At 41.3% G+C, this 19,428-nt stretch overlaps 1 protein-coding gene across 1 annotated transcript; it reads left to right on the top strand.

The window, feature by feature from the left end:
• The first annotated feature begins 1,519 nt into the window (after positions 1-1,519).
• VCPIP1 (valosin containing protein interacting protein 1) lies at positions 1,520-17,743 on the top strand. The gene is made up of 3 exons (XM_005479350.4): positions 1,520-4,454; positions 9,553-9,639; positions 12,532-17,743. Exons 1-3 carry the CDS (start codon positions 1,766-1,768, stop codon positions 13,401-13,403), a joined length of 3,648 nt encoding a protein of 1,215 aa, XP_005479407.1. The 5' UTR covers positions 1,520-1,765; the 3' UTR covers positions 13,404-17,743.
• The last annotated feature ends 1,685 nt before the right edge of the window (positions 17,744-19,428 follow it).

Genomic DNA, 19,428 nt, shown 5'->3' with positions numbered 1-19,428 from the left:
TTGGAAAGTACAAGCACAATACTGTCTCTCTGATTCGATCTCTATGATTTTTATTCTAATTTTAGATCATTTGAGTGACTGTAGAATAGGTGAGGCCTTAGGATGTAAATTCCAGGTGTTTGTTTGGTAGAACAAGGGTGATGGAGGAGGGAGGAAGTGGTCTTTTTTTTTTTTTTTGCCCTTGCGAACAGGAATAGGTCACGGGTACTTGGAAATACCCTGTGAGGTTTCACCTTGTCCTCCAACATTCAGCTTTTGTTTTCCTTTATTTAAGCATAAATCTTTATCTGGAATAGCCTTCAGAGAGCTTAACTCCTCCGTTTGCTGACAGTATGCCTCCTTGAGTTCTCCACGTGAATACGCTGCCAGCCCTGCAATTAGGTTGGAAGTTGTGACCATTATTCCATTTCATGTTGGCAAAAGTATCGTTTCAGACGGCCACTGGAGATAACGTAAGCGCCAGCTCCGTTCCCTCATTATCTCCCTACGTAGCACCAGCTGGAGGGATCACTCGCGCTAACAGCTTGCTCTCGCGTCCCCGTGAGCCTTGTTTTGTCGCTATCAGCAGCCGGCAGCCGGGGAACACCTCCGCTCAGATAGCTCACCCCCGGACCAGCAGACCGGCGCGGCTTCTCGGCAATCGAAACCCCGGCGGGGGAGTGCTGAGCTCCCGGCTCCCCGAGGAGCTCCGAGGGCAGGCACAGCGCGGCCGCCGCCGCCCGGGCCTGCCCGCCGAGGCTCTCGGGCAGCGGCTGGGGCAGAGCCCGTATGCCCGCGGCTGCAGGCAATGCTGCCTGGCAGGGCGCTGTGCCCGGCAGGACACGCTCCTGCCGTGCTTTTGGAAACCTCCGTGCCCGGGGAGCCCCCGGGGACCCTCAGATTCCCCCTCAGCGGCAGTGCTGAGGGGAAGGCTGGGGCCGGCCCCCGCCCTGTCCCTTCCTGTCAGTCCCTTGCCGGCTGCAGCCTGTCGGAGCTGAGCAGCCTCCCGCCCCCTGAACCTGGCCAGGGGCACAGGTGACACGGGAGGGAACCTCGCCCGGTGCTCCTGCGGGGCGTGAGGCGGCAGAGGAGGTATGTACATGCGGGGTTGTCACCTCGGAGCCGCCCCCGAGGGGGGCAGAGGAGGCATATACGTAGAGTGTCGCCTCAAACCAGCACCTGAGGGGCACAGAGGAAGAATATACACGTGAGGTGCCACATCACACCAACATCCGAGCGAGACAAAGCAGGAATGTACATGTGGGGTGTAACCTCACACCCTACTGCCACCCCCAGCGCTCCCGCAGGAAGCGCAACAAGCGCCGCCGATTGCCCTGCCCGTCCCTCCCGGCCCACCCGCCCGCGGACTACGCTTCCCAGCAACGCCGCAGGGACTCGCCCCTCCCCCGCCCTCCCACTCTCCGCCGCATGGCATCACGGACTCCGTAGTCTCCCCATAGCACGTAGATCCCTTCCCCACATCGGGCCTTGGCGGCGAACGAAACTATCGCTCCCATCCGCCCCTGCAGCGCCGCGCGTGCGCCGCCGGCGTGGAAGTGCGCGAGGCCGCGGCGCTGCGGCCACTGAGGCGGCCGAGGGGCGGTGAGAGCGGCGGAGGCTTCCGCGTCGGGCGGGGGGCGGCGGGCGGCGCTCGGTACCGCACGGGCAGCACCGGCACCGGCGGCGTCTGAGAGGCGGCGGTCGTTGTCCGGCGCGCAGGGAATGCGCCTGTGAGGGCGGCGGAGGAGCGGGTGCGGGTGAAGCCCGGGCGGAGAGGAGCGGAGCGATGTCCCAGCCCCAGCAGCCGCCGCCGCCGTCCCCTCAGCAGCAGCCGCAGCCGCCGCCTCCGTCCGCCTCCAAGAAGCGAGACCGGCGCATCTTCTCGGGCACCTGCCCCGATCCCAAATGCCAGGCGCGGCTGTTCTTCCCGGCGCACGGGCCGCAGGGCAGCGGCAGCATCGAGTGCACGGACTGCGGGCGGCGCCACGAGCAGCGGCAGCTGCTGGCCGTGGAGGAGGTGACGGACCCCGACTTGGTGCTGCACAACCTGCTGCGGAACGCGCTGCTGGGCGTCAGCGGCGCCGGCCCGCCCCGCAGGAACACCGAGCTCGTCAAAGTCCATGGCCTCTCCAACTACCACTGCAAGCTCCTGGCCCCCATCCTGGCCCGCTATGGGATGGACAAGCAGACTGGCAAAGCCAAGCTCCTCACGGAGATGAACCAGGGAGACATCTTTGACTGCTCCCTCCTGGGCGACCGCGCCTTCCTCATCGAGCCAGAGCACGTCGAAACCATGGGTTATGGGAAGGACCGCTCCGGCAGCCTCATCTACCTGCACGACACCCTGGAGGACATCAAGAAGGCCAACAACAGTCAAGAGTGCCTCATTCCTGTCCACGTGGATGGAGATGGCCACTGTCTTGTCCATGCAGTCTCACGAGCACTTGTTGGCAGGGAGCTGTTCTGGCATGCTCTCCGAGAGAATCTAAAGAAGCATTTTGAGGAGAATCTGAGCCACTACAAGGCACTTTTCCATGACTTTATTGATGCTGCAGAGTGGGAGGATATTATCAATGAATGTGACCCTTTGTTTGTTCCTCCAGAAGGTGTGCCAATGGGCCTTAGGAATATTCACATCTTTGGTCTGGCCAACGTGCTTCACCGGCCTATCATCCTGTTAGACTCCTTGAGTGGAATGCGAAGCTCTGGAGATTATTCAGCAACATTCCTCCCTGGTCTGATACCTCTGGAAAAATGCATGGGGAAAGATGGCATGTTGAACAAGCCGATCTGTATTGCGTGGAGTAGCTCAGGGCGTAACCATTATATTCCTCTGGTTGGAATAAAAGGTGCTGCTTTACCTAAGCTGCCTAGGAAGCTGCTTCCTAAAGCCTGGGGAGTTCCTCAAGACCTCATCAAAAAGTACATCATGTTAGAGGAGGATGGTGGTTGTATTATTGGAGGAGACAGAAGTTTGCAGGACAAGTACTTGATGAGGCTTGTTGCTGCAATGGAGGAGGTTTTCATGAGTAAACACGGTATCCACCCCAGTCTTGTAGCTGATGTGCATCAATATTTCTACAGAAGGACTGGTGTCATAGGGGTCCAGCCCGAAGAGGTCACTGCAGCTGCCAAGAAAGCAGTGATGGACAACCGCCTTCACAGGTGCCTCATCTGTGGGGCTCTCTCAGAGCATCACGTTCCCCCAGAGTGGCTGGCTCCTGGGGGGAAGCTGTATAACCTGGCAAAAAGTACTCATGGCCAGCTAAGGCCTGACAAAAATTACAGTTTTCCCCTGAACAGTTTGGTGTGTTCTTACAACCCTGTGAAGGATGTGCTGGTACCAGACTATGGCCTGAGTAATTTGACTGTCTGTAACTGGTGCCACGGTAACCTAATGCGTCGTGTCAGAGAAGATGGGTCTGTTTTGTATATTGATGGAGACAGAACTAATACTAGGTCTTCAGGTGGCAAGTGTGGCTGTGGCTTCAAGCATTACTGGGAAGGTAAAGAATATGACAATCTGCCTGAAGCTTTTCCTATAACTCTAGAGTGGGGTGGAAGAGTGGTGAGAGAGACTGTCTACTGGTTCCAATATGAAAGTGACACCTCTTTGAACAGCAATGTGTACGATGTCGCCATGAAACTTGTTACCAAGCACTTCCCCGGTGAATTTGGTAGCGAGATTCTGGTGCAGAAAGTTGTCAACACAATACTGCACCAAACTGCCAAAAAGAACCCTGATGATTATACCCCTGTAAATATCGATGGTGCTCACGCCCAAAGAGCTGATGATGTACAGCAAGGACAAGAGTTAGAGTCGCAACTTCCAACCAAAATCATTTTGACTGGACAGAAGACTAAAACTTTGCACAAGGAGGAGCTGAATATGAGCAAGGCTGAGAGAACTATTCAGCAGAACATTGCGGACCAGGCTTCTGTAATGCAGAAACGGAAAAGTGAGAAATTGAAACAAGAGCATAAAGGGCAGCCCAGGACTGCTTCTCCCGGGGCTGTCCGTGAAGGGCCCTCGTCTGCACCCGCTACACCCACCAAAACCCCGTATTCTCCAACATCTGCAAAGGAGAAGAAAATTCGGATAACCACCAATGATGGGAGGCAGTCCATGCTTACCTTGAAGTGCACTACCACCTTCTTGGAGCTCCAGGAAGGCATAGCAAGAGAATTTAATATTCCCCCGTATTTGCAGTGTATTCGCTACGGCTTTCCTCCAAAAGAGCTTCTGCCTCCCAAAGAAGGCATGGAAAATGAGCCTGTTCCTTTGCAGCACGGTGACAGGATTGCCATAGAGATTCTGAAGGGCAAGGAGGAAGGCAGGCAGGCTGCCTCAGCTCACTCAGCCCATGCTGTGAAGCACGAAGATGTTGCTGTGACCAGTAAGATCTCATCAAAGGATCTGCAAGAGCAAGTTGACAAGGAGATGTATTCACTCTGTCTTCTGGCAACGCTCATGGGTAAGGCTAACTTGGTATTATTCTTCAAAATTGTGTTTTTAAGTAGAAGATAACATGTTGCAAACTGTAGTTACATACACATTTCCCTTTTTCTTAAATCCTGCTTAATCTTGTAGCTGACAAAAAATCCCTTATTCCTTTATTAGAAGAACATTTAATATGCTGTCAGTGACTTTTGGAAATGTATATATGGGGTATATGAGCTTCTTTTGCTACAAAGTCCTCTTTCAAAAATTGCTGTTTAGAGGTGATTGCATTGCCTCAGCTATTCTGTCTCTCTGTTTTTCCTGCCTCTCATTAGGCACACATTGGAAGTGTATGTGTGAAAGCTACAGATTTTTTTTTCCTACATCTCCCTCAGGTTTCAGGAAATAAATTCAGAGCAAGGGTTAAAAAGGGGATGCTGAATGTCTGCTCATTGGAAGTTTGAGGAACAAATTTTCACCTTTGTAGTAGGAGGAAATCCTGACATTTAGCCCCACAGGGAGTTGTCTTGGTTTAAGCATATCAACTTGGCATTTTCTCCTTAGATAATCCGTTAGTTTTAAATTAAGATCTGGTCCTTTTAAAGATTTAAGAAAAGTACTATTTCAGAATATAAACAGAGGAGAAACTGAAAGAATCTAAACATGGATCTGAATTCCAAAGGTTGGACATAAGGTTGCAAAGCTATACTTATAAATTATCAGTCATGTAAATCTGACTGTCAGTAATTCAAGACAAAAGGACTTTTCTCAGGTGCCTGTGTTTTTTATTTTCCTTTTTGAACTCGGGAGACTTGGACCCCTGTTTGTGTATTTTGTTCATCAGGTTTCACAGTTCTTGCTGCTTTCTGGCAGGAAGTAGAGCTGTAATTATCATACATTCAGCTCTGCGAACCAGTTGAATAGTCATGTTTACAGGTTTTTTTGTGGGAGCCTTCTCTTTTGCTGGAGGGATTTGGTGTGGCTAAAGCATGTGATGTTTCAGAAACGAAACAATTACGTAATCACAGAGTGCTATGTCAGAAGTTCATCAAGCAGAACTTTGATTCTTTTCCAAGTGTGATTGTTTACTGCTGTGTCTTTTACAAGATAGTCTGCTGAATCACTACTCCCCTCGTCACACTGACATTTACACCCCAGTTCCAAAGTGCAGGAAAAAGTTAGGTTTAAAAGTTGTCTTAACTTTTAGATGAAGCTGAAAAGATGGAGCTTATTTCCTGTCTGCAGGAAATACTGCTGGAAGTATAGTTACTGACTTCACAAATCTTTGGCATGCTTTAACAATGTCTTGGTTACTTAAGCATTAAGGTGTGTTATTATTTCACAGGTGCTTATCCATAAACTGTGAGCTGATCTTTGTATGCAAGAATGGCTTTTTGTCTTTGGACAAAAAGATTCTGGATTCTGCTTTAAGAGCAGCAGTTAGAATAGAGTTCATCTCACCCTTCTCTGGCTGCATCCATAGTGCATTACTAATAGAAGTAAAATCAGCAGCAAGTGATAAACCTACCAGTTATAAAGCCTTATGCAACTACTGAATAAGATGCTGTTATTACATCATATTTTTTCTCATTGGGTCTTCATTTTCCTTTAAAAATACTTGTGAGAGAAATCTAGTTGCTAGACTGTTCACAATTGTGATTTTTCAACAGATTAGCTAACCTTTTAAGTCTTTGCACTTTCTTAAGGGCGGCAATTCCTCAAGGTGGCATATTCAGCCTTTTTGAGACAAGAAGCCTTAGTTTTTTTCAACAGCATTTCTGTACTGCTAAAACTGCTGCAAAGATCTGAGAGGCAGCTGTGCAACTTGATTCTGCTAAAAACATTCCTATAATGCAGTGAGATTAGAGTGTGTAGAGGGGAGATGCTGTTGTGATAGATTATAGCTCATTGGGCTGGACACACTTTTCTTTTCCCCAGTGCCAGTAGCAGAAGTGTGTCTTCAGACTTCCATAATTATTCATTCTGTGTGATTAAAACATTTTTTTTCATACAGAGTCTCCTGTAGAATTAAGAATTTTTCTTATTTCAGCTACTAGAATTTTTCTTTTCTAGTCTCAGTTACTTATTAGAATTTTAGATCATGTTCTTAAGTTTCTCTGTATATAATTTTTAAAAATTAAAATTTTTTTCATGGGAAATGAAATACTCATTTCTGGACCAATTTACATATTATGCATGATTTTTTATAAAGCTTTCTCTTATTTTTTTTTTTTTTAGCTCAAAATGCAGAATTCTGTAGGGAAATTACTAAAGGAATTGGAATTTTGCATTAACATATTTCAACCATTATATTTTAAACCAGATTTATTTGCATCCCTGCAGAAGCACTCTAAAATATGTGCAAGCCAGATATGAATTTATTTTGATTGGTTTGTTTTTCACTGATGAATTCATCCATACACAAGGAATCAAAATAGCCAGGTTCAAATTTAGTGTATTATGTGATACCAGGATTTTCATGGAATTAAACAGCTTGCTTTGAAGCCAGCTGAACTTCTCTATAACCTATGTTTATCAATTGGGTTTTTTATTTGTGTTGCACTTTGTGTGTTCTCTCTGCTGTCTGAAGTGACAGTCGTGGGCTTGCAGCAGCTGCAGGCTAACTTATATCAGTGAACAAGGCCTGTTTGTGGGCAGGACAGTCTTGATTTGTTCCCATCCCTTAATGTTTTGGGATTGGGATCTGGCTGAGGAAGTGTGTGCTGGAGTAGGAACAGTATACTCTCTTTGATAAATGTAGTATCTTGAGGGAGTTTTTAATCTAACTAAATGTTCATCCAAATTAACTTTTGACCTATAAACATCTTGCTACCATGGCAAACAAATCCAAAACAAACGGTAAAACTCAGCTAGCAACAAAAATGTGCAAACCTCAAATGTAGTTTAGTTGAGTCACACACACTAGTTCCTCTGATCTGGGAAAGTCCAGTTGTAACTCTGGGCTTTTTTTGTCTTCCAGTGGGAGATGTCTATCAAAACAGTGTCATTAGTTTGTATTTCTTTCAGTGGCTGATGCTTTTGTATTGTGAGCCCTGCTCTCCATGCTTTCCTGCCTGTAGTACTTGTTAGTATTGCATAAAATGCTGAATAAACAGTGATGCTTCCCTTGTGCAAGGCTTGAAAAATCATGCCCACAGCAAATAGGGAATCTTTCCTTGGAAAATGTCAGTAATTCTAAGACTGGACTTCTTCTTTATGTCCAGTGGTTGTCTTGTGTAATGAAAGGGAGTCCTTCAAATAGTAATGGGTTGCTCAATGCAGCAGTAAAGGAGTCCTTAGTATGGAGTCCTGCTGGCTGTGGCCTCTTCAGGCTTCAGTGCACTGAAGCTGTATCCTGGTACTTCTCAGCAGCTGTATCCTGGTACTTCTCAGCAGCTGTATCCTGGTACTTCTCAGCAGCTGTATCCTGGTACTTCTCAGCAGCTGTATCCTGGTAGTTCTCAGCAGCTGTATCCTGGTAGTTGTCAGTGCAGTGGTTGTTTTGATTCCTGTGGGCAGTGTTTAAACCATCAGGGAGGCTTGGAAGAGGCACAGCAGCGATGCTCTGGAGGCACTGTGTACAGGGAGGTGCATTTCAAATTGCCAATGAGAGTAAGGACACAGGCGGCAGTGACAGAAGACTTCCTTCAGTAGATCATGGAAAATAAGAAAGAAGAGTTGGTTTATTACTTCTGTGTTCATCTTGGAAGCAAAGGCTGAATTTGTGAGCTTGATGTGCGAGTGAATGCAATGAACCTGAGCATATATGGTTTGAAGGAATGTTTTCAAAATTAATCAGATTATATCAGTCTCCTGTCTTTAAAACATCCAAAGTCAGACTGTGGTGAATGTGCAACGTACTTTTGTAAAGTGAATGGGGGCTTGAGTAATGCTTGCATTGGAGAGGTGAGTGACAACTGTGGGGGAGCAGATGAGCAGGGAGTCCTGTGCCTCCTGTGCTCTTTTATTTTATTTTATTTTCCCTATAACAGCAAGCAAAGACATATTGGTGGTCATATTTTACAGCCTCACACACTCCAGCTTTCTCTATCCAAGTAGTACAACAGTTAACTATAGCTGAAGATTTACATTTTCCAATCTTAATAGAAATTTGAGAGATGTTGTTATTGAGATTTCAATCCCTACAGAAGGGGGCAGTTTCTGCCTAAAATGTATCGATATGTTCCTTGTATATTTGATAGAAAGTGAGAAAAATAATATTTTTTCTGAAAATGTGTATGCACAATAGTTGTTCCTGCATCAGGAGAATAGAATTTATCAGAACTTTGTACTGCTTAGACAGCTACAGCACATGTCACTTCTCTGAAGCAGGTAAGTGGTTAGCAAAATAAGGAAAAGGGTATAGGCAAAATGCAGATCTGAAATGATTGAGCAGGTGCTGTTAGGTCACTGATATTCCATCACTGTAACCCAATTTTTCAGTTCTTTATATTCCTTTCCTTATGTAGTCTAGGTTGTTTTTTTTTTTCCTCTCCATGGCATTTAAAGTTGTCACATTTCAATGCCATTTTTGGCGTTGTTGAGGAAGGCTGGTTATACAGGACTGCCAGGGCCTCATGGTTGGTATTTTGTTTCTAACTCTCAAGAAAAGCAAGGTACAGACACAGCTTCTATGCAGCTGCCTGGGTGGACGTTTGTGTCTCAGCTGCAGTATTGTCTGCTGTGTCACAGCTGTGAAATTGAGCTCTGATTTTGGAGAAGGTGTAGGGATATAGAATTCAAGTTTTAATGAGCAAGGATATGTGCTTGAGTTTTGGAAGTGTGTTAGTAATTTCCTAGTTTAATGTTGAAAGCAGAGGTAGGAGGGGAATGGAGACTCGTGTTTAGGGCTTGGCAAAGAACCAGGAGCTGCACCTTGGATCAAATCAAATTTGGGAACCTTTGTTCTAGAACATGTAGGATATTTGACTGCAGACAGTGTTATGTTTTTCTAAAAGTCTTTCAATGTCCAAGGCTCATGTTCTGTGCATTTGCAATAAAAATTCAAATTCTTAATTGCATAGAAGAGAGTGAGGACTCCACTTTTGATTTAAGGAGTAACATTTTCAGCCATTGTCTATGATATGAAAATACAACTGTTTGATTTTAATGTTTGTGTTTGATTTTTACAGGAGAAGATGTTTGGTCTTACGCCAAGGGGCTTCCTCAGTTGTTTCAGCAGGGTGGAGTCTTCTACAGCATAATGAAGAAAACAACAGGTATTTTTTTGGTTTTGTTTTTATTCCTTCCTTCCTCTGTTTCCAAATCCTGAAAACTGTAAATTGGTCTTGAGTCACTTGTAAGCATAAATATATTGTTTTTATTCTATTAATATGGTAAATTTTCATTCTTAAATATTGGAGAAGTCCTAATGCTGCCTCAGACAGACTACGACCAGGGAATCTGCCTAAACCTATTGCATTGAACTTAAACCTCTTACTTCCTGAAATTTTCATTTCCTGAATTGTACAAACAACTCTTTTTTTTTTTCTTAGTAACAATATGACCAAAAAAAAAATCAACTGATATTTTGTTTTCTTAATCTTTTTCTCCTGAAAGAAAATCATAACATCTATTCCTTTACTTCAAGATGCTTACTGGATAAGGAGTTTACCTTTCTTATGCTTCTTAGTAGATATTTTATACAGGGTACCTAATTTTTAAAGTTTAAATGGTTGGTTAAATTTGTTTTACATATTTCTAAGATTATTATTCAAAAGCAAAACTATCAATCCCCTTATTGAATTGCTGAATGTTGCATCTTGGGTTCTGTGCAGATTAACCAAGCAAGTAGAGTACGTTTGATTTTTAGATGGCTTTAAAAATACTGCCCACAAAAAAGAGCAACTGTTTCTTTAGAGAAGAAAGTACTAAGGAGTTATTTTCTCCCAAAGTTTATTTTCTTGATGAAATCTTTGCATTCACAGTTTAGCTGTTGTGATTTCAGCTATTATAATGGTCCCTTTACTGCTTTCTTGCTATTTGATTTTTTTTCTTAGGCAGTTTTATCAACCTTAACTTTATCTTACTTATTTCTGGAAATAAATTTAAATGTGTGATATACTCAAGGCCCACTAACTCTCACTGAATTATTAGCTTGATAATAGAGTTAGCATGCTAAGTGTCTTATATGTTTCCTTTTAGTTTTCCTTCTTTTACTCTGCTTGTACAGTAACGAGTACTGCATTGTTTGTGGAAAGTGAATCAGCTTAAACAGTGCCTGATGGAAAGGGTTTTTTTGACCAATTAATGGCTAGCCAGATTTGAAATCCTGAAATCCAAGGAATTTTAACCCAACTCACAGAAAATGTCTAACTTAAAAGCCGTTTTTCCCAGCTTACTGTGTGAGAAATAAGGCTGTAGCAGATAATGCCTGCATACAGAGAAGTGCAATAGTTTCAATTACAGACTGTCTTGGTAGGTACAATTCCTATTTCAGCATTAGTACACTTTTACAATTCCAGTATGCAACAATCTGACTCATCTTTCCAGTTTAAGAAGCTGCTTACCTATTTGTAATCTTTTAGGTAATGTAATAATGCATCTATTACACTGGACCTTGGGAACAAAGCTGTCTGTGAAGTGTAGGTACTGTTAACCAATTGAAACTTGATTTAATGCATCTTGTTTAAGGTCCTACTTTGAGATTTTGGGATTGCAGTTTCAGAGGCAGTTTTGGTCAATCATAGGAATTGTTTCAGCTCTCTCTTTTGCAAATGAAAGTTGAGCTCCTAAATTATGTATTTAAAATATGTTCTTCAGGTGAAGCTAGACAGGTAGTGTTTGAGGTTAAATTCTGTTCTGCATTTTGGCTGTTTGGTTATTGCTTCCCATGGATATGTAAAGAAAGGAGCTACATGTCTGAAGCTCTCAGAATAAAATCTTATTTGTAGATCCTCTGCAATTGTGCATATGTGAATCAGAAGCTGTGGAGGATGAGATTAATAAGGAGGTTCATTAGGATGAAAAGAGTTTAATGACTTATCAAATTATTGAATGACCTTTTTCCACTGTTGCCCAGAATAGTAATTTTGAAGGCATTGTATTTGGTAATACAGAAATAGAATTTGCTTGTTGTGTTTCTTCCCTTCTGAATAATTTCTGGTGGTTTTCTTCAAGAATTTTGAGAATGAGAGGGAAAATCCCAACAATTTATCTGTTCCTCACACCTTTTAAACTGTGTTGTTTTCATTGTAGCTCTCCATGCATAGCTGATGGAACTAAAGTGAAGAGAATGGTTGCAGCCAAGTTTTCATCTGCAGATAGCTTTTAACTCACAGAAAGCCACCATCACTGAAGTGATACCTTACTGCTTTTACCACAGCCTGTATGGGACAGAGTTGAAAGAGTTATTTTGTGTTTTATGGTGATAAACTATAAAAACTGAATGTTGTCCATTTTTGGCACAAAGAAACTTTCAGAACTTAAAATTATCTAGTGAACTCTCAGTTTTAACAGACTGGTCAAGTGGGACAATTAAACAAACAGCAGAGCAATAATATTATGCCTTATGTTTATTTTGTAAAGGTTAATAGTTATAATATCTGGGACTACTAAATACAGTAAGCTTGAAACACTTCTGTGAATCTAGCAACACTTCCTCTCAAATAGCAAATTTGAAATTCCTCAGGCCTATCAGCAGTTAGGCAACCAGAAATCCTACTACAATTTTAACTACTATGGGAGTAGTCTCAAATAATATTTCTTCAGATAGTGTTTTGAACTGTTCTCCTTGTCAGTTTTTGGGTTTTGATTGTTGATGTTTTGGTTTTGTGTGATTTTGGGGGTGTGGGTGGTGGTAGTGATGGGGTTTGGCTTGTTTTACATTACTGCAAGCATAGAACTGCAAGTTGTAGCAGTGTGGTCATTTTATCTTGTAATAGTACAGTATTGTCTCTTCATCAGAGTCATCACAGAAGGCAGCAGCATCTTTGCAGCATGCTGTGGTTATTGTATGGCATAAAAGCCTACATTTTTTCTCCCACAGTAGTAGTTTTCAGTGTTTGATTTTACATACTTGATTCAGTAAATTTAAATAAAATAATTACTGTGTGTTCGGAGCATGCCTTAAAATATGTTAGCACTTTGAATAACTTTTCCTGTCTTTATAGGTTTGGCTGATGGCAAGCACTGCACTTTCCCACATCTGCCTGGTAAAAACTTTGTGTACAATGCAGCAGAAGACAGACTGGAGCTGTGTGTGGATGCTGCTGGGCACTTCCCGATCGGCCCCGATGTTGAAGAGCTGGTTAAAGAGGCCTTAAGTCAAGTGCGAGCAGAAGCTGCTTCAAGAAGCAGGGAAGCAAGTCCTTCACATGGAATTCTGAAGCTGGGTAGTGGTGGAGTAGTGAAAAAGAAATCTGAACAACTACATAACATAACTGCATTTCAAGGAAAGGGTCATTCCCTAGGAACTGCATCTAGTAGTCAACAGCACGATCAAAGGGCCAGAGAAACACCACTTTTAAGAAAGCATAGCACAGAAACGGACTTCAGTCCTTCTGCTAAAATTGAGCCTTCTGTATTCCCAGCTGCTTCTGGTAACAGTGAGCTTATTCGAATTGCTCCGGGAGTTGTGACAATGAGAGACAGCAGGCAGCTTGACCCCACTTTGATTGAGGCCCAGAGAAAAAAGTTGCAGGAAATGGTCTCTTCTATTCAGGCTTCAATGGATAGACATTTGCGGGATCAGAATACAGAGCAGTCAGCATCAGTTGATGTATCTCAAAGAAAAGTAGAGGCAGTGAGTTCAACTGCTAAAACTGGGAGCTTTCAGGCTGCCTTACCCGAATCATTCTCTGCACCAAGTGGTACTGAACACTTGAATACTGAGTCAACTGATGGTAACATGGTGAATTCTGTGGGAACAACATTCCCTGCAAGGTCTAAAGCACAAAAGGGAAATTCTGTTGAGGAGCTTGAGGAGATGGATAGTCAAGATGCAGGAATCACTAATGCAACTGAGCCAATGGATCACTCTTGATAGGTTAAAATCTAATAAGGGTAGAAGAAATTACTGTTCAAATGTAATGTTTATTGGCTGGGCCACACAAAGTGATTAGTTATTAAATCTTGTATGTATGTCAAAGATTATATCATCTTATTCAGTGCATGATAAGCATGTGATTGGCAATAGCTTTCAATATTACCATACTGCTGCCCAGGCTGGCTCTGTTACCTGTAAATTAGTTATTAGAAAATGCACTGAGATGAATATCTGCTGTACATGTGGGTTCTTGAAAATTCTTTGTAAGTTTTAATTTCTTAGAAGTCTTAAATTTTAAGCCCATGCAAGGTTCTTACCATGCTAGCTTAAGGTTACTGGAAGGGCTAGAACAGGCAAAACTAGAAACATGGCAAAGTTAATTCTGTTCCAGGTACTTAATTCCAATAAAAAATACCCTATTGTCATAAATTAGACATATGTTTTAAAAAGTAACTGAAACTAAACTTCTGCTCAATTTGATAATGCAGCATATACAGTACTTTTAATTAAAACTTTGCTGGCACTTCTCCAATTTAATAACTTTTTCATTCATATCCTCCTCTCAGAGATCTTGAAATAAGTGTAACTTTAGTAAACTGAAGTCTAAGTTCTCCTATTGTCAGTTAGAAAGCAAGTTATAAAAAAGGCCACATAGCATATGATGAAGCTACATTGAATGTGGTGTGGTTATGCCTGGCTGGCTGAGCCAACACAACCATTTTGGTGCTCTCTTGGTAGCATTTCCTCCCAAATACCAAACTGGTCAGGTGGTTGTGCAACTTTTGAGACAATTACAGTTGGCAATTGCAAGTAAGAGCAAATGTTCAATGGCAAATCCATTTCTTTTAGAAGACTTAGATTGCTAGCATTGTTGAGAAATAGCAAAAATGAAATAACAGCTGTCCTCTTAAGAGCAAATTAACAATTTATTGGAAGGAAATGACTCTCTAACACGCATTATCCTAAAGTGTTTGGTGATAATTGAGCTTTTAGAAGCTCGCTGTTTACTCTGTGGGAACAAGGGATACAAGCTGTTTCAGTGTCTATAAAGACTCCCCACCTCTCTCAGCCTCACTTCAGCTTGTGATGCAGATTTCCCTGCATCAGTGATAACAGAGCTGCTATCCACTTAAGCAGTGTGTTCATCAGACCTGTAGTGCTAGTTTTTAAGAAGCAGCCATTGTGCTTGCTCCCTAAGGATGGAATGTGTTTCTGATACTGCACTTTGCTTCCTATCTTCATAGTCCTTTAAATGCACTATTGTTGCTTCTTCTCATGGTAAAATAACATTGAATGGATGAAAAGATCTTAATACAGCTTCAAAGGAATTAAGAGCATTTAAATACTGAAGTCTGTGTTTGTGCACATGTAGGTTTTTTCCAGTTCACAAATGTGGTTTGTGTTGTATGTTTGTATTCAGGAAAGTCTCCTCACTTTTTACATTTCTAATCACTAAAACAGTTCTAAGTGTTAGTACGAGAAAATGTCCCATGGGGAAGGATTTATTTTTGTATGTAGAACTGAAATGAAGCAAGTCACTTAAAGAATAGCCCTTCTCTTTTGTCAAAGTAAATTAAAATTGCTCTGTTGGTTAACTTTTTATGTAGATGGTACAAATATTTTATGATTTCATACACTACTTAGAGGTAAAATATAAATACCACATTTTCACAAATAAATGTTAATGAAAAATGTTAAGATCTCAAGTTGCTATCCGGTAAGTTAGCAATTTGGAAACTTGGAATGTATGAAGTAATTGGCTTGCCAGAACTGACCTTGCTGATGCACTGATTAACTGGCAGGGCTTATTCAATGAGAAACAGGATGCACATGCAGCACCTGGAAGCCTGCCATGATTTCTGAAAACATTTAGTCTCCCATGAATCAGTCTAGCTCGCTGAAGGCTACATCTATATAGAAAATGTTGAGTAGAAGCTTGTGCTTTGTCACAGTGTTAAAAAACTATAGCAGTGGCTTGTTCTGGGAAAGAATGTCAATTGGGAGAGGATGGGGGGGAGGAATCTCCTGGATCTCCTGCATTTTAGACCAGGTAATTAATGCTTTGATAGTTTTAACCTTTTCTTTAGGGGAAAAAAGTCTTCCTCGGCTGGAAAAACAATGAGCGAGCAGTGTATATGACAGAATTTCAAGTTTGAAATAAATTGAAATATTTATTGCCCATTCATTCTTATTTCAAGGAAAAAATGCTTCTTTCATGCCTTTCTGGTAAGCCTGCAGAAGTCTGTGTGCCTTTTACTGTGTAAAGAGGAAGGCTTGGTTTAGTTTTGACACACTTCCCATTTCAGCAGTAATTTGACATTTTCCTTCTTATCTAAATAGGCATAGAAGCAGATAATAGCTCTGTTTGACTCACCATTAGTGTCATCTCGGGCCCACTCGAGTCGTGTAGAGCAGAACCCTCCAGTTCCTAAAAGAAGATGGTCTCTCAGGACTGGTAAAATGTCAGTCACAAGATCTGCTGGTGTGAATTCTGGAAGGCAGGATTGTGCATATTTCTTTGCAGTGTTCTTATCTCACATAGCTTTTTCATGCATTTAATATCAGTGGTTTTGAGAAAGATAGCTCTTGGTGCTCTCAAGTGAAGCTAAACTTCATCTATGTGCCAGTGAGATGTGACTGTGCAGGAGAAGTGAAATAAAGAACACTGAAGTGTGAGTTGGAACAGATGTTTCATTTGGTTGCTGGCAGTGGGTGCAAATGTAAGTGGAGACAAATCTGTGTGCCTGTCCAAGAAGCACCAGTGTGCTTGTTAGAATTCCCTGTTAGAGTCAGGAAAATGCTGCTGGAGTACAAGGCCAGGGAAGACTTTGGCTCATTGTGGATGAGAAGATGTGTCAGTAGGACTTCTCAAATGTCAAGAATGGTGCCCTTTTCTTGAAAAGTAAAGGCAACCAACCCAAATTCTTGCTTCCAAATTGCCTATGGAAAGAGGTTGTGGTTTTGAGTACCCACCTTGATTACCTTCTCGTCTGAAGGCCAAGGATCTTCTGTGCTGTGTCTCATGGCAGAGAGGACACATCATTAGAAAATCCTAAATGCTATTACGGCTTAGTATGTATAACCTAAAGAAAAGATGATTGCTAAAAATGCAGGCCTAGTACAAAAATAAAAAAGGGAATGAACTAGATTGCTGATGAGCACATGGGAAACCTCGGGAGAACAGATCAGTTTTCCAAAACTTTTACTACTTCAAATGGCTGGCTGTTTAGTTGACTTTTTGATAGTGCTGTTTCTCTCTGAATTGTTTGCATTTCAGTGAGGAAAAAGAAATAGCAGATTTTCAAATGAAATCAAAGAAATGTATTTGGGATGTCTTCCCTGTTATAGTCACAGAACAGCTGTGTGCATTGTTGGCTTTGTGAGTTCCATGTAGTTTACTAGTCTTGTGCTGGCTGCAAAATACAAGCTAGACGTTTCCTCTGCCAGAGTGTTTTAGCAGTGTCACAGAGGCACAGTGCCACAGGGCTGTGTGCTAACAACCCTGCAAGGCCAAAACACTTGATTCACACTCTTTCACGAAGTAGAATCTGTTGTCATTGTCACAGGGTTAGTGGAGTTGTTGCCACTTTTTCAATGCGCTGAAAATGCCAGGTAACAAAATTCTTGGTATGTTTACAGTTGGGAGAGTGATGCTCGATCTGAGTTGTATGGAAAATGAATGATTTAAGAAGATGCCACTGTTATCTCTACATTTGTTTGGCTCCTATTTTTAAATATCAGAATCTACATGCTTTTGTAAAATAATAATAATATGAATATGAAGTTAATCCTTTTGTTAAAAAAAGCCACAACAGAGAGTGGTTTCTTTGTTTTGCTTGTGGATATCAGTTTAGCTTCATGAAGAAGTTGCTTAAGATCTTTAGAGTGCAGGATTCCCTCTGAGCCCTTATGCCTGTGGTTGAGCAATAAAAGGTTGAAACAAGAGTGGTATTTTCAGAGTTATTTTATGTTTGATGAGGATTATTGCCAAGAATTGAAAGAGTGCACTTTTAGGAGGGAATGCTATTTAAAATGTATAAATAGGAATTAAAATAGTGTATATATTTAGAAAAAAAATCTTTTTAAAAAGTAAGTGCTTTACATGTTGAATTAAAAACAAATTAGCATAGAAACTATACCATCTCACAATACTGGCTGTTATCCAGCAAGGTTTGATTTGTTCTATTTGTGATTGCTGTACTAATTATATTTGATTTTTTTATCAGTAATGTAACAATAGTGTATTATAACAGTATATAGTGTACTATACTACACTTCACTGTACAGTATTTGGAATTTTCTTTGATTGCTATATTAAAACTATAAGTTGAAACATCTGCTTTGGTTTTATAATGTGTATTTTTATCTAGCCTTTCACACATTAGCTTGTTTCATTAATGCTGATTTGCCTACCAAATGAGTCAGTTGAAAATGTATTAATTTCTGCATTTTGCATATAAATTGCATTAAACTTCCATACATGAATACTAGTACAGAGGTTGAAAAACTGATACAATTCTTAGAAAAGTAAAATCTGATGTTACCCATTTTCCTTTAGTAATGGTTCTTTTTCAAAATATTTTTTTTTGAGAGAAAAGCTCTTTAAGAAAAAACTTGGGTTTTTTGACCTCATGCCTAATCTAAGTATTTCATTGAAGACATAGGACCTTTGAATTTGAGAGATTTCTACACCGTGTATGTTTGATATATTTGAGACCAAAATTCAAGACCTGAATCTTCTTTTTTTTTCAAAATTGTCATGAAGAAGATGTAGAAAAATGCTGACCAAGTCAGCATTTAAGATACCTTGCAATCTGTGATTTGAAATGTTGGTCAAAGTGTATTTCAAAGCAAAATTTTAATGTGTGCATGTAATAGTCAAGTATGAATAAGTACAATTTGGAAGAACTACGCTTTTGAAAATTTGGCAATACTCAAAAATGAACATATTGACAACTATCTAAATTATCCCTATGCTTTTCCCACCAGCTACATGTGGTACTTTGTTTCACAAATTGGCTTTAATCAAGACTTCTGAGCCTAGAAACAAGCCATAAAACCCATCTGCAAAACTTTTGTGTTACTTCTTCCTGTATTTACTGAAAGGCCTTAATTCCAAGTGTACTAGCATTAAAGCATTCTTTAAAATGATGGGTGTAAATACACTGTTAATTTTGATTGCATGTCATATCATGAAGAATTGAAAATTATCCTTCAGAAGATCTGTATTTCAAAAGCTTAAATGATTAATGCTAAGCTAGAAATTTGCTCATCTTTATTAATACAGTACTTATCATTTTAGCCAAAACCAGTACTGAATGTATGAAGCAACAAAGTTAAGTGTGGTTTCAAAGTGTTTTCATTTTACTTCTGCATTTAATTGTACAGCCTTAATATCTGTCTAAATTTTTATTTTGGATTGGAGTTGTTTGGTTTGGGTTATTTGTTGATTGGTTGGCTTGTCTCATTTTTTCTTATGCATGTCCACAGCAAATCTGTTGTAACATCACTGTAAAACCCCATCTTCCTGTCATCATGAAACTCCTCAAAAAACAATCTTATCCCTGGGGCCAAGGTGAGAGTGAGCCTTGGATATTCATCAGGATGTGTAGCAAGTTATGGACGGTGCTTTTGGTATTACAAAGTCAATTCAAACTCCTTATACTGTCTGCAGAAGGTAATTGAAATCATGTTGCTTTGCTTGATGTAGAGGCTTTGATATATGTTGGCTTCTACTGGTTTGTGTAGTTTGGAGCATTTATTACTCAGAAATGGATAAAGAAAAGTAGGTGTTTAGATTCACAGTAGACTTGATGGCCAGGCTGACATTGCAGAAACCCTGTTGCTGCAACTGGTTTGAAATGGATTATTTGGATTTGAGTTACTTAAATTGATGTATACTGGGTTATTCTGAACATCTGTTAAAACAGAGGAATTAGGCTTCAGTGTAAGCATGACCTCTGTTGCAGTAACTTGCAGACACTTTGAGAGGTTTCAGAAAAGACTATTATTCTTTGTTCTG

The sequence above is a fragment of the Zonotrichia albicollis genome, chromosome 1 (assembly GCF_047830755.1).
Source record: "Zonotrichia albicollis isolate bZonAlb1 chromosome 1, bZonAlb1.hap1, whole genome shotgun sequence".
Taxonomy (NCBI): Eukaryota; Metazoa; Chordata; class Aves; order Passeriformes; family Passerellidae; genus Zonotrichia; species Zonotrichia albicollis.
Note: the sequence above shows the minus strand (reverse complement) of the source record. Positions and strands in the feature narration are given on the sequence as shown.